Source organism: Fusarium flagelliforme, assembly GCF_020744385.1.
Source record: "Fusarium flagelliforme strain FIESC 12 MPI-CAGE-AA-0113 chromosome Unknown B0J16scaffold_5, whole genome shotgun sequence".
Lineage (NCBI taxonomy): Eukaryota > Fungi > Ascomycota > Sordariomycetes > Hypocreales > Nectriaceae > Fusarium > Fusarium flagelliforme.
In genome coordinates, this window is record NW_025763507.1 from 2,893,361 (window position 1) to 2,905,923 (window position 12,563).

The 12,563-nt window shown below is 48.4% G+C and overlaps 7 protein-coding genes across 7 annotated transcripts; 4 read left to right on the top strand and 3 right to left on the bottom strand.

Moving 5' to 3' along the window:
- Window positions 1-80: 80 nt before the first annotated feature.
- On the bottom strand, window positions 81-1,204 carry B0J16DRAFT_373732 (Alpha/Beta hydrolase protein). The gene is made up of 2 exons (XM_046130537.1): window positions 673-1,204; window positions 81-616 (listed from the first exon to the last, which is right to left on the bottom strand). The coding sequence occupies exons 1-2, from the start codon at window positions 1,130-1,132 to the stop codon at window positions 237-239; spliced, it is 840 nt and encodes a 279-aa protein (XP_045981655.1). The 5' UTR covers window positions 1,133-1,204; the 3' UTR covers window positions 81-236.
- A 2,201-nt stretch (window positions 1,205-3,405) lies between these two features.
- Window positions 3,406-4,321, top strand: B0J16DRAFT_416337 (concanavalin A-like lectin/glucanase domain-containing protein; the record flags this gene model as incomplete). Its single annotated transcript, XM_046133567.1, has 3 exons — window positions 3,406-3,815; window positions 3,873-4,093; window positions 4,147-4,321. 3 exons carry the CDS (start codon window positions 3,406-3,408, stop codon window positions 4,227-4,229), a joined length of 714 nt encoding a protein of 237 aa, XP_045981656.1. The 3' UTR covers window positions 4,230-4,321.
- Window positions 4,322-4,362: 41 nt separating this feature from the next.
- On the bottom strand, window positions 4,363-6,071 carry B0J16DRAFT_401434 (cytochrome P450; the record flags this gene model as incomplete). Its single annotated transcript, XM_046132575.1, has 3 exons — window positions 4,363-4,531; window positions 4,600-5,770; window positions 5,828-6,071. The coding sequence occupies 3 exons, from the start codon at window positions 6,069-6,071 to the stop codon at window positions 4,363-4,365; spliced, it is 1,584 nt and encodes a 527-aa protein (XP_045981657.1).
- Window positions 6,072-6,704: 633 nt separating this feature from the next.
- B0J16DRAFT_321967 (uncharacterized protein) lies at window positions 6,705-7,124 on the top strand (the record flags this gene model as incomplete). Its single annotated transcript, XM_046125671.1, has 1 exon — window positions 6,705-7,124. The coding sequence occupies one exon, from the start codon at window positions 6,705-6,707 to the stop codon at window positions 7,122-7,124; it is 420 nt and encodes a 139-aa protein (XP_045981658.1).
- A 424-nt stretch (window positions 7,125-7,548) lies between these two features.
- On the top strand, window positions 7,549-8,318 carry B0J16DRAFT_386287 (glutathione S-transferase; the record flags this gene model as incomplete). Its single annotated transcript, XM_046131563.1, has 3 exons — window positions 7,549-7,753; window positions 7,806-7,909; window positions 7,959-8,318. 3 exons carry the CDS (start codon window positions 7,549-7,551, stop codon window positions 8,316-8,318), a joined length of 669 nt encoding a protein of 222 aa, XP_045981659.1.
- Window positions 8,319-9,214: 896 nt separating this feature from the next.
- On the top strand, window positions 9,215-10,811 carry B0J16DRAFT_163082 (uncharacterized protein). Its single transcript, XM_046122244.1, has 4 exons — window positions 9,215-9,718; window positions 9,768-9,977; window positions 10,027-10,213; window positions 10,262-10,811. Exons 1-4 carry the CDS (start codon window positions 9,501-9,503, stop codon window positions 10,751-10,753), a joined length of 1,107 nt encoding a protein of 368 aa, XP_045981660.1. The 5' UTR covers window positions 9,215-9,500; the 3' UTR covers window positions 10,754-10,811.
- A 17-nt stretch (window positions 10,812-10,828) lies between these two features.
- On the bottom strand, window positions 10,829-12,201 carry B0J16DRAFT_373735 (Alpha/Beta hydrolase protein). Its single transcript, XM_046130538.1, has 3 exons — window positions 11,216-12,201; window positions 11,062-11,163; window positions 10,829-11,006 (listed from the first exon to the last, which is right to left on the bottom strand). The coding sequence occupies exons 1-3, from the start codon at window positions 12,188-12,190 to the stop codon at window positions 10,866-10,868; spliced, it is 1,218 nt and encodes a 405-aa protein (XP_045981661.1). The 5' UTR covers window positions 12,191-12,201; the 3' UTR covers window positions 10,829-10,865.
- Window positions 12,202-12,563: the final 362 nt, after the last annotated feature.

Here is a 12,563-nt window from a genome sequence, read left to right on the forward strand (position 1 = left end):
TCGAAACATTTATATACATACATGTACTGTGATGTATTGATATCAAATCTGATGAGTGGTAGAAACTGAATAGGTAAATTGCTTGGTTTGCTGGACACGGGCTTGTAAGACAAGACTTGTGCCTGGTTGTATGTGGAACGACCCGAGGTACACTGGGCCCATATGTACAGAGAATAAAGTACTTCAACACCTCCCCCTAGCATAACTTCTCAATGGAAGCCGATGCCATGACGCATTTAGCAGCGTCGACCAGTGCTGCGGCCACCACCAACAGCAGCGTTGAAGAAGGACCAGGTCTCACCAGGAGCGAACTTGGCGCCGTTGGTACCGGTAGGGTCGGGAACGTGGCCACCACCGTGGGCGATCCAGGTAACGGGCTTGCGGCTGCACTGGTAGGTAGTCTTGACGTGGTTCTGAGCACCTGGGCCGGGGTCGTTGACGTTCTTCTGCTGGCAGCCGTTGGTGCCAATCCACTTGTCGCGGAGCTGGCGGCCGAGGTTGATTCCGAGAACGTTGTCAGAGGCACCGTGGATTCCGAGGTAAGCAACAGGGCTGTTACCACCGTTGCAGCCAGAGAGCTGAGCACCGGAGATGACGGCGACAGCAGCGAAGTCATCTGTAATCGTTACGTTAGCATATATTCACCTGTTTGTCAAGGGTTAATAAACATACTGGGTCGGGAGCAGGCGACGCTGTGGGACATGGATCCTCCGTAGGACCAGCCAGTAGCAAAAACTTGCTTCTCATCAATGCAAAGGTTCTTCTTGGCGAAGTCGAGCATCTGGTCGGTGAAGGTGATATCCTCACCACCCTGGTTGGCCCAACCGGCGTTAAGACCGTTGGGGGCAATGAAGATGGTAGAGTCACCGGCAAGACCCTGAAGACCGTAGAAGCCACCTTGGGCAACGTTGTTCATGTTACCATCACGCCAGTGGTAACCGAAGACAAGACGGTGAGGCTTGTTGGCGTTGTAGTTGTTGGGAACTTGGAGGATGTACTCTCGGTTCTTGCCGTTGACCTGCATGTTCTTGCGGCCACTGCCGGGAGACTGCTTGCCACAGCCAGCTGAGGCAGCGTCTCCGAGCTGAGCAGCACCCAGAAGGGCGAGACAGAAAGCGATGGGGGAACGCATGGTGAAAGAAGCTGGACCTGGTAGTCGTTTGTGAGATAAGAATGTAGATGAAGCGAATAGGTTCTGTCTGGCAGTCCCTGTTGAAGAAGAAAGACTCAGAAAAAGAGTTTCCCAGGAAGATTGAAGATGTTTATATATGAGTCCTTGGCTATCCTTGCCGGCCTGGTCTGCCGGGTTATGGCCACGGCATATCCAGGACTTCCTTGTAACTGATCATGCTAAATGCATCCATATCCAGGTTGTTATTGAGCCCGAAACAGTCAAAGCGGCTGTCAATCGACGGTTAAACAGCTTAGACTGAGTCGAATAGGGGAGAACGGAGGTTGTGGGTCCGTATACGAACCCTGTATAACGGCTGGTAAACTGGGGTGTTTCAAAACGCTAAAAGTTTCACACAGCGCCTTTAGCTGATCATTTTCCCCTTTGATGGGGCGTTTGGGCCAAAATTAGTGGCCCTGTAATTTCGCCTATGTTACTGGTATAATGCTATTCGGCCGCAATACGAAACAAGTTTGAACAAGAATTATTCCAAGATTAAGGTTATTGCACTGCATAGAAAAGGTAACGTAGAGTAAATGAATGAGACGTCATAATAACGCCAATTGTTAGCTAGAACAGCCGATATAAGTTGCTCATTTAACCACCAAGTCTCGACCAAGACCAAGGACTTCCCTGAGTGAGTACGCATGTAACTTGAACTAGTCCATACGAGAACATGTTCAAGACACGATATTCATTCATCCGAAGTTTCTGAAAAGAGACTGTCGATCCGGGGAAACAAGCAAAATGACGTGAAAGTTGATGATTTTAAAACACGGCAGAAAGCCAAGCTGAGTTGACTGGTCGCAACGTGTTTTTTTAGCCGTCAGAACGATGTTACGTCAATCAACCGAGGCCCGACCAAGTGAGGAGTAGCGTTGTACTTTTACGTGAACAAGACGACAGCAGCGTAGCAGTAGAAACATCAAAGAGATTAACCGGCTGCACCAGCAGATCACGCTTTTAAGTCCGAGATGCGCGCCTGTAATATTCTTGCCTCGTTGACGAGTTGAGTCTGGGGCAGACTGCAGAGGGCAATTAATACGTGTGATATATGGGACCGGGGATGCGACTTGACCGATTCGGTAATTTTCCAGTCCAGTGATCGATCGAAGGGAAGCGTCAATGGCCGAGAAGTGCGGAGAGTATGTAGGGTAATTTGTGAGTTTGGAGATGGAGTCATGGAGTGAGGCGGATGTCTGCTCTGTATTATATACACAATTGCTGTGACTTTTAGGTGCCACACGTTGGTTATACTCGTTTATCGATCAGGTCCCCCACACAAGAAAGCGTCAAACAAAGTCTAATTCATCCTATCTAAGACACCAATTGCAGTAGCAGCGGCACTTGAATCGTTCAAGTCTGCTCGATCGCGCACTCTTCGTAACGTGAACCAGTCATGTTCTGTTGTAAGCCCAATTGAGCGACACTGACCATTCTCTCGGGCCGTTGTACCGTCATTTCTGTCTTCCCCACACTCAAGCCTTATCCTGTTCCAGAACGGAATCAACCCCTCCGTCGGGTGCAGATGCAAGTGGCCGGATTGATTCCAAGGCACTGGACTTGGAAGAAAATGCCCCCATATTTCAGCTAGGATATCCTTCCAGAACGAGTGCTTTTCTCCGGGGTTTTCCAGTCACGGGAGCTTTTACCAAGGTTCACATAATGTTACCTCGACCTCATCTTACAGGGACAAAATGACTGGTGGGGAAATAGAAAATATGGGCTCGGAAGAAATCATTGGCGCGATGCACGGTTGTTTCAGAAACGGACTAAAGTATCTACAGTAGCAATACCAACAGCCGGCAGAACTATGCCCAGTTCGTGGGGTATCCCCGTCAGCTTCTGCCGAACCACCAAGGCTTTAGACCTCAAATAACTTGTCGCCGCCTTTCTAAACGGACCGACTATTGTCAGCTATCGTCCTTCCTCATGCTCAGAAATGCTGGACTATCTCCCCATTATTTCGTTCTAACGGGCCGTAGAGCCATATGGGACTACCTATCCAGCCACGGAGATGATTCCGTAGATCGATTCGGGATGGGACCAATGGAATTCTTCATCTTGAGGCTCATTTACAGTGGATAAGTCTGTGAGCGATGCAAGTACATAGAGTATTGCTTTTAGATATATATCTCTCGATAGTCCGGCCAAGAAATCCATCTCTATCATCTCTCAACTCACTCTCTCAACTCAACACCAGCACTTGAGTCTCGACATCTTCCACATTAAACATGAAGTTCTCTATCCTCGCCGGGCTTTTCGCCCCTCTGGCTATGGCCCAGTCTCTCTGCGACCAGTACAGCTACTACGCCAACGGCGGATACGAGTTCAACAACAACCGCTGGGGACAGTCCTCCGGCTCTGGTACCGGATGCACCTACATTGACTGGTCCAACAGCAACGGTGCCGGCTTCCACGTTGACTGGAACTGGTCCGGTGGCCAGAACGACGTCAAGGCCTACCCCAACGCTGGTCTTCAGATCGCCAACAAGCCCCTCGTGAGCCAGGTCTCCAACATGCAGTCCGCTGCTGCTTGGTCTTACAAGGGCAACAACGTCCGAGCCAACGTTGCCTACGATCTCTTCACTGCTGCTAACCCCAACCACTCTACTTCCAGCGGTGACTACGAGCTTATGATCTGGTAAGTGGCCCCACACAAGGTTCTTCCCGAACATCCCTACTAACACCCACGTCACAGGCTCGGCCGTCTTGGCGGCGTTCAGCCCATTGGTTCCAAGGTCGGCAATGCTAATGTCGAGGGACGCACCTGGGAGCTCTGGACTGGCATGAACGGCAACATGCGCGTCTACAGCTTCGTCGCTCCTTCCCCCGTCTACGACTTCAACTCCGATGTCAAGCAGTTCTGGAACTACCTTGCCAACACCCAGGGTTACCCTGCCAGCAAACAGTACCTCCTCAGTAAGTTCGCTCAGCACAGGCACCTATATGCCTTATACTGACCCAATCAACAGCCTTCCAGTTCGGTACCGAGCCCTTCACCGGCAGCGGTGCCCAGTTCAAGGTCACCAACTTCAACGCCCATGTCCGACGATAAATGGTGGCCAGTTGATTGTCATCCTACAAGAGCAATGACAGCACGATTGAATGAATCGGCGGGACTGTATATGTTTCTTCATCTACATATTTACTACTCTGTATATAGCGCTTATCTGAAGTGAGCGCTCAAATTATGTTTCGATTGTTACTCTCACTCCCTCGCTGTCGTCTACTGTGACTGGAATAAACATATCGTGATCGTAGCGCACGTCACGCTCAGTGGTCTCGTAAAGACGCATATGGGGCATGACTCTCATAACCAGAGCTGTAAGAGAGAGGTACAGCTCGCAGAGGGCAAGGCTAGAGACATTTGTTAGTAACAGGAACTTTGCCATTCACTAAAATCAAAGGGAGGCGGTATCACTTACTTCTTGCCTAGACATCCACGACTACCCTTAGAGAATGCAAGCATAGATCGCTCAAGATTCTTCTTGATCGCTCCATCGTCACCGATCCATCGCTCAGGAATGAATCCGTACGAGTCAGGGAACACTCCCTCGTCGTGATGGGAGATGGCTGCTGACATGCCGATCGCATAGCCTCGGGGAAGGACAACAGTGGCAGGCTTCTTGTTAAACTCTCCACGGTACACAAGATCTTCCGTCGTGGGAACACGGGCAGAGCGACTGGAAACACCGTAGGAAAGACGGAGACCCTCATTGATGACTGATCCGAGGTATGGGAGCTGTTCCAAAGTAGTCCAAGAGGGAAGATGGCGAGGGTCATCAACGACGGTTGCTAGCTCAGCCTGTAGCTTACTCATAGTCTCGGGCTGCGAAAGGAGGAAGTAGGTAATCACAGCCAAAGCCCAACTAGTAGTCTCTGTTCCAGCGTTAACGATGGTAACGGCCTCCTCAACAAGGCGATCAGTTCCTTTCTCGCTCTCATCAAGCTCAGAGTTCAGCAGATCAGCAAAGATAGTGGGTCTATCATAGACAATACCGGAGTTGAGGTCGGTCTTGGTCTTTGTAACTCGCTCAGGGATATCGATTTGCAGGGTTCGGACAAGCATCGCAGCATCAGCGGGCAAGTAATCAACAAAATATTTGCCAAACTTTACAGTTCCAACCAAGAAAGGGAAGAATCGGAAAATGAAGACAGGCTTGAGGACTGCAAGAGTAGCTTCACGGAAGGTAGGTCTCCAGGTATCGCGCGACAAAAGTCCAAAGGGCTCACCGAAGCAGTAACCGGAGATGGCATCGGACGTGAAACAACTGTATGCGTGCGCAACATCGATAGGCTGGCTCTTCTTTCCGCTGGCTTCAGCTAGGAGTTTGTTGCAGAGTGTTTGCGCCAGTTCATGGACTTCTTGTTCCAATCGGGCGATCATGGCTCTGGAGAAGAATTTGGCTACAGGGGCGCGTCTGAGGCGGTGCACATCGTGGTCAGGAGTACTAAACGCGTTTCCAGTACCAGCAGCTGAGCCATGTACTTGATGGAAGGGCTTGTCGCGCTTACGTCCACCAACAGCATAGATCTCGTCCGAGAATGCCATATCGGCACAGTGAGTCTCATTGGGGTTGATTCGAACAATAGGGCCTTTCATTAGGTCAGTACAGAGTATATGGAATTTATTCCCTCAGTCCCTATACTTACCATATTTCTCATGCATCTTCTTGATAGCATGAGTATACCGTCCAACTAGAATCACATCGTAGTAGAACTCGGGCAGATATGTCGCTCCAGCGAGTTTGGGACCCGGCACCCCGCTCAAAGGGTGCAGAGGGGAGATGTTATACAAGGCCTGCAAAACCTTAAATGCAAGCCAAGAAAGGACAGCAACTCCTGCCCACTCTCGAGCAGACAGCGCCGCAACGGCACTCTGAATAGTGTCTGCCATAGTTTCTCAGGTCTCAACAACAAAGCTCAGACCAATCAGAGATAAAAAGAAAGTAAGCAACGCAACAACAAAGCAAGACCCGTTCTTATAATAATTGTTAAACAGCTCAGTAGGCACTTGCGCATATCCTTGCAATCACATGATTAGCCCTCTTCTCGCATTCGCTTATTCGTATTCTGGCCCGTGATATCCTTCCTAGTGGTCTCACTCTGTAATTAATTAATGGGAACTTTGGGTCCCATTGCTCGGGTTACGATACGCATATTGGTTAACGTTTCGTTATCCGGAGGTTGATAAGGCTGGAGGCCAATGAAATTAACCTTTCCCCGACCCAGGACCCTGGAAATAGCGGCGAGACATGTTTAAGGCTTAGTGCCGCATAAATGCAGCGCCCCTGGCCTGTAAATTAGCGCATGCGCCACTACGATCCCCTAAAACAATCATGAGCATCTCATGGAGTTATTAAAGAAATACTATAAAAAGATAACGCATTGTTCCAATGAAGTCAAAATAGACTTTCGGTTATCTTGGAAGAGTCACTAACCACGTGGATTTTGCAATTGACTAAACCTCAACCCACTAGGCTGAGCGCTTGACATTTCAGTATATCTTCCTTTCCTTCGCCTAAATGTCATGTCACTGGAGTCTTCCATAGTACCCAACAAGGCCATTGTGTTTCTGTTCTTTCTTCTATTCTTCTATGTCTATCAATATCTAGTGACGAAGGAATCAAGTATTACAATATCGCTTCCTTCAATAAAGCAATTAGCATCATACCGCCGTCATAAAAGTATGAGAGGACCGGGCTACCCGGTAGTTGTGTGCAAACCTATTGAGCTTCCCCTAGATACTGAAGAGAAGTGGGCACAGGAGCGAGAGTTACATCTCTCTAAGAAACCTTTAGTACGAGTTCCGTTAATTACGTTCGTCGCGGAGGTCGGGGGCACATCGCCGACCGTCAATACATCATCAAATACTACAGCCAATCGGAAAAGTATCGAACAGCGAGAAAGGACCAAATTTAAGCCAACAGTTGTCAAGTGTAATTCCTAAAAACAATATTAGCCAATGGAGCAATACGATCAGCGGTGTAGCACGTGTCTTGTCCATTGACAATTATTACGAATTTCACGAGCGGGCTGACTAAATTTTCACTCTCACCTATGAAAATACCGGCACCGATATGCCGACACGCCGACACGCTACAATACGCGGGCTGACGGCGTCCGAGACTCGTCCGTCCGAAACGGACAACCAGATGCAAAACGCTCAATTTCGTATTCAGCGTCTCGGATTATTCAGAATTATCAATCCAACATTGGGAATGTGCATCATGCAGCAGGAGTCAATCAACGACTATTTAATACTAAAATGAGATTCGCATATCCAATGTTGAACAAAAGCACAATCGCATCAATTCATCTGACCATCTCATACTTTAACCGCTTTTCTGACAACTCCAAATTCACCCGTTATAATGACTATCAAGCTCTATGGATATGATCCTTCCACTTGTACACGTCGAGTGATGACTGTGCTAGAGGAGAAGGGTCTTGACTATGAATTTGTTTCTGTGGACGTCTTCGCAGGCGCCCATAAGACGGAAGAATACACCAACAAATTCCATCCCTTCAACAAGATTCCCGTTCTAGTTGATGAGGATGCAGATGTTCGGATCTATGGTATGTTTCAAGACAAATTACAAAGCTTTTACAGCACTCACATCTTTGGCAGAAAGTCGGGCCATTGCGCATTATCTCGCGACCAAGTATCGGCATCAGGGCATTGACTTGTCCCCTTCGGAGCATGACTTCAAGGCATATGCAGCCTTCCAGCAGGTAAACAGACCCCAATTCATTGTGCCAGCTTTGTCTTAACCAATTAAAGGCGCTTTCTTTGGAACTCTCCTACTTTGATCCGAATGTCTCCGGACTTGCCTGGGAAGAAGTTTTCAAGCCTCTCAGAGGTCTTGGTCCCGCCAACCCAGATATCATCAAGTCGAAACTCCAGGACCTCGACGCGTCCTTGAAAGGATATGAGAGGATCCTTTCAAAGCAGAAGTATCTCGCTGGTGACAACATCAGCCTTGCTGATCTGTTCCATCTTTCGTACGGACAGATGGCAGAACCACTTGGCTTCAGTGATCTTCTTGTCAAGTACCCTGCTGTTGCCAAGTGGTGGGGTGGTTTAAAGGAGAGGGACAGTTGGAAGAAGGTCAATGAGGGACCGGAGATGCCTAGCAAGTAAGGGGCGACGCTTAGCATTATGTACTCTCTAGTGCCATAGACACATTCGCTTTGTGGCAAAATGCAAAATTGAAAAGACCAACTGTCATGGGTCGCATTACGTCCGAAGAAACCAATAAACCCGATGGCGTACCGTAGACATTGAAACTTGCGGTCCTTGTCCAATTGCAATTCAGCTCCAAATTGAGGGCGGACCATGCTTTTACCAAGCATTGGCTTCGGCGGTCCGACAGCATAAGTAGGTTGGTTGTCACTTTGACCCTAATTCGTCTAGTCTTTGCACTAATGGTCTTTTCCATCCTCTAAGCTCGGCTTCTGGACGCTCTAGACGAGCAGTACCGTACTACGTCCAATCCTGACACAAACAGAAAATGTTGCACAGACAATGCTTGCGCACCACGTGGTAACTAGCACCTGCAGATCAACTAATGATCTGGGGACTTGCTTGATGTCTCGGATGATATCAGCGGCGACAGCAGGTTAAGAAAATGATCAGCACTCCAAAGGCCCGTTACAGCCAGGGGTAATGGGGCTCTAGAACTGATCTGCGCGCGGAATTGAGCGCTGTCGTTATTTCCGTTGTACAGCGGAAGATCTTGTCCGTGGCTCACAGCCAATCCGAGTCAAGGTCTTCAGTTCCACTACCTCGGTCTCGGTAATGAAAACTCCACAGGAATGCAATATTGTCTCATGTCTGATAACCGACGATTGAGATTTATTTATACGCGGGTAAGGAATCTCCGACAATTTGTCATTTCGCCGTTAATGACAATGCTTGCTAGCATCAATGGCTTCAAGAGCTGCTAAATACTGGTAAAATGAGTTAAAGCCAACATACCAGTGCCATCTTAATGGTGGCGGAATAACCCGCCAACCCGCACACTTTTCTAGAACTGAATGATCTCCTGTCCAAACGTCAATGCAAATTCTTTCTCCGCCTATACCCACCAGTAATATCAATAGAGTGGCAATAGTGCGGTTTGAGATCTTCAATGGCAGATCTATTGGCAGCGGGGCGGCTGAAATTTCAGATCGCATCTGAGTCAATAGTACCGAGTCGAACTCGCAATATGACTAGTCAATTCCCGAGGTATCGGTCAGTCCCTGAAATGTCCTCAAATGCGAAGCGATCCCCTGGCAGTTTCCATTATCATTTTTTCTTATTCCTGTCAGTCCTTACAACATGAGTTCTACCGTAGCAGATTACAAGGTCGCTTCCATGGCCCTGGGATTTTCCCTGGGCTTTGGCTTTTTGACGGTTTGGACGGCTATCAAACAGACGAGGCGAAATCGGAACCCACTACGAAGTTCGTACATTTACATGATTTGGGGAGAGATCTTGGCGAACCTTGGAATTGGAATACTTGGGTATCTGTTCCTCAACGATGTCATAAAACCAGGGTACGTATCGCTTCCCGGTCGCGCGACCGGCACAGACTAACTTGAATAGCGTTCCAATCTTCTTCTTTATCTTATTCTTCTGGGTTTTCGAGATCCAACTGCTGCTGCAGATTATCATCAACCGAATCGCCATCATTGCCGAGTCTCAACGAACGATTGAACGTCTAAAATGGGGTACTGCTTTCGTGGTGACATGCATCAACGTTGCCGTATTCTGTATCTTTATCCCAGCACACGTTGACCCGCCCGTCAGCCAGACGTAAGTTCCTCTTGAGGAAGTTGATATGCTTGCATCTGACAAATCCTAGCTTCGTTACCATCAACAAGTACTGGGACAGAACTTCGAAGATCCTGATCTGCATCATTGACGCTGTTCTTAACTGGTACTTCCTACATATTGTTAAGGAGAGACTTGTGAAAGAAAACCGCCTTACAAAGTATAAGCCGCTAGTCTCCTTCAACGCCAAATTGATGGTGCTATCTGTCGCTATGGATGTATGATCACCAAGCCTACTTTCTCCACCACTGCTGACATTGTCCCAGGTCCTCCTCATCGGCCTCATGTCTCTACCAAACCAGACCGTCTTCATCCAATTCCACCCCGTCGTCTACCTCGTCAAACTCAACATCGAAATGTCCATGGCCGACATGATTACCCACCTAGCCCGAATGAAGATGAGCGACGAATTATACCCCTCCCATTCTTACTCTCATACACCCAAGAACCATACTGCTCCAGACAACCATATGGGCGCGTCTATACAAATGACTCACAAATCACAAGTCGCGTCCGGCCCTAACGCATCACTTGATGATATATCCGACATTTCGGAGCCTTCAAGCGGTATCCATAAGAGAATTGATGTCAAGATTGAGACTGAGCCTAAAGACCAGGATCGTAAGAGTGGAAAATTCGGCGGTGTGGTTGAACTGCCTTCGCCAGGTGGTGAAGGACGACCAAAGAGGAGTCGTTATGAGCAGATTGAACCTGGTCAGAAACACTCTCGATCAAATAGCAAGACTCATATCATTTGATCTGTCAAATATTGATTAAAGCATTAATTCTCATGTATCTATATCATACTACCAAAATAATACATAATAGTCATCCAAATTCCTGTGGCCACAATTTGCGCCGCCATCGTGCTCATCCTTGGTGAAGTCCAGAGAAGAAACTTCTGACATCCTTAAGCCATTCATTAGGCTGCGATACTGCGGGGAAATGGCCCCCAGTCTCATGACGTGTAAAATAGACAACGTTCGAGATCCTCTCAATCCAACTTCGGGGCTGCACATCAATAAGTCAGCCGTATTCGAGACTTGAGGGTTGGATGTTCACATACCGCAAGAGAAAAGGCGGCCAATTCAGGAAATGGTCCATTGGGACTGGCCCATTCCGTTACGCCAGTCGGAACATTGCTTTTCGGGAAGTCCATCATGCCGGGCTAGATGATTCTGTTAGTTACTATTCTTGCCACACAGTGTCGAGTTCCATACCTTGAGTGCCTCAAGATAAGACCGAATGTTGGCGTAGGGACCAGGGATGAATAACATCATTGCGTCCGTGATAAGCTCTTCGTAAGTATACTTGTAACCATCAGAAACAGCATGAACAAGATCCCACATCCAGCCCAGAAACCCAACAGGGCTATCTTGAAGCGCAAGAGATAAGGCCAAAGGCTTCTGGGCATGAACAGTCATGTACGCCGAGTGGGACGAGTACCACTGATTAGAGGCCTGTATGTAAGCAGACTCTTCGTCGCTCGTCTCGTTTCGCGCCAAGCGGCCTAGATCCTCCTCGGTGGGTGGTGCGAGAAAGAAATCCGTCATGTGCCCAACAACACTTTCCTCGGCATCGCCAACCATCCACATAGCAATTTGCCAACCCAGGTCAGTGCTGACGATACCGTATGTCGTGTAACCAAGCTGTTTCATTAGACCATCCATGATTCGTCCGTTCTCGCGAGGAGTAAGATCAGGCTGTGAAGGAGCCGGACTGAACCCGAAGCCCGGCAGGTCAGGCGCGACAACGTGAAAAGGTATGTCGACATTCTTGACAAGAGGATCAATGACTTTAGACCATTCAAGATGGGTTGAAGGCCAGCCGTGTAGGAGGAGGAGAGGAAGGGCATCAGTGTTAGTCGATCGGTGGTGTACAAAGTGCAGCGGAACGGCGCCAGTATAATTCCGGTCGCTTACCACCGAAGTTGCGTAGTGGTTGCCCTCTTTATTGATGCGATCCTGGACGGACAGCCAATCATATTCATTGGACCAGTACTGGGCAATCTCGTCGAGTGCATCTGTTGAGGGGCCTTCATTTGTCCAGTTGGTTGAGAGAACACGAGGTGAACGCCACGTTTTGACTTTGGCCCGAGTCTGCTCAATAAAGTCTTGGTTGACAGATATATTGAACGGCTGAGGGTATGTCGACCCAGTAGGGAAGGAAAATGGGAGAGGTGCAGGAGCTGACATGCTGATTGTCTACTTCAATTATTGATGTGTGTTCATTTACAATTGCATGGCAGTCACACCCATTTTTATATTGTCGCGTGGAGGATTGGCAATTTGTCAGCTCTACGAAGCCAATCTGTTCGACCATTCTTCGTCCGCAGTTCAGATGATGACTCTTACTTAGATGGTGACTCGGCCGAAACCCGGACGAAGGCAACAATAAGACGGACGAAATCCCACCATCGAAGCGGAGGAAATTTGGGGAAACTAAACGGTAATAGCGCTATGTTTCAAATTTCATTTACAGCGGCGATTTGAGACAGAACTGGTATAGTGCGACGCTGGGGAATATCGCCAAGTTTCCTGAAACATATTGAAGAACCGAGAGTCAAAA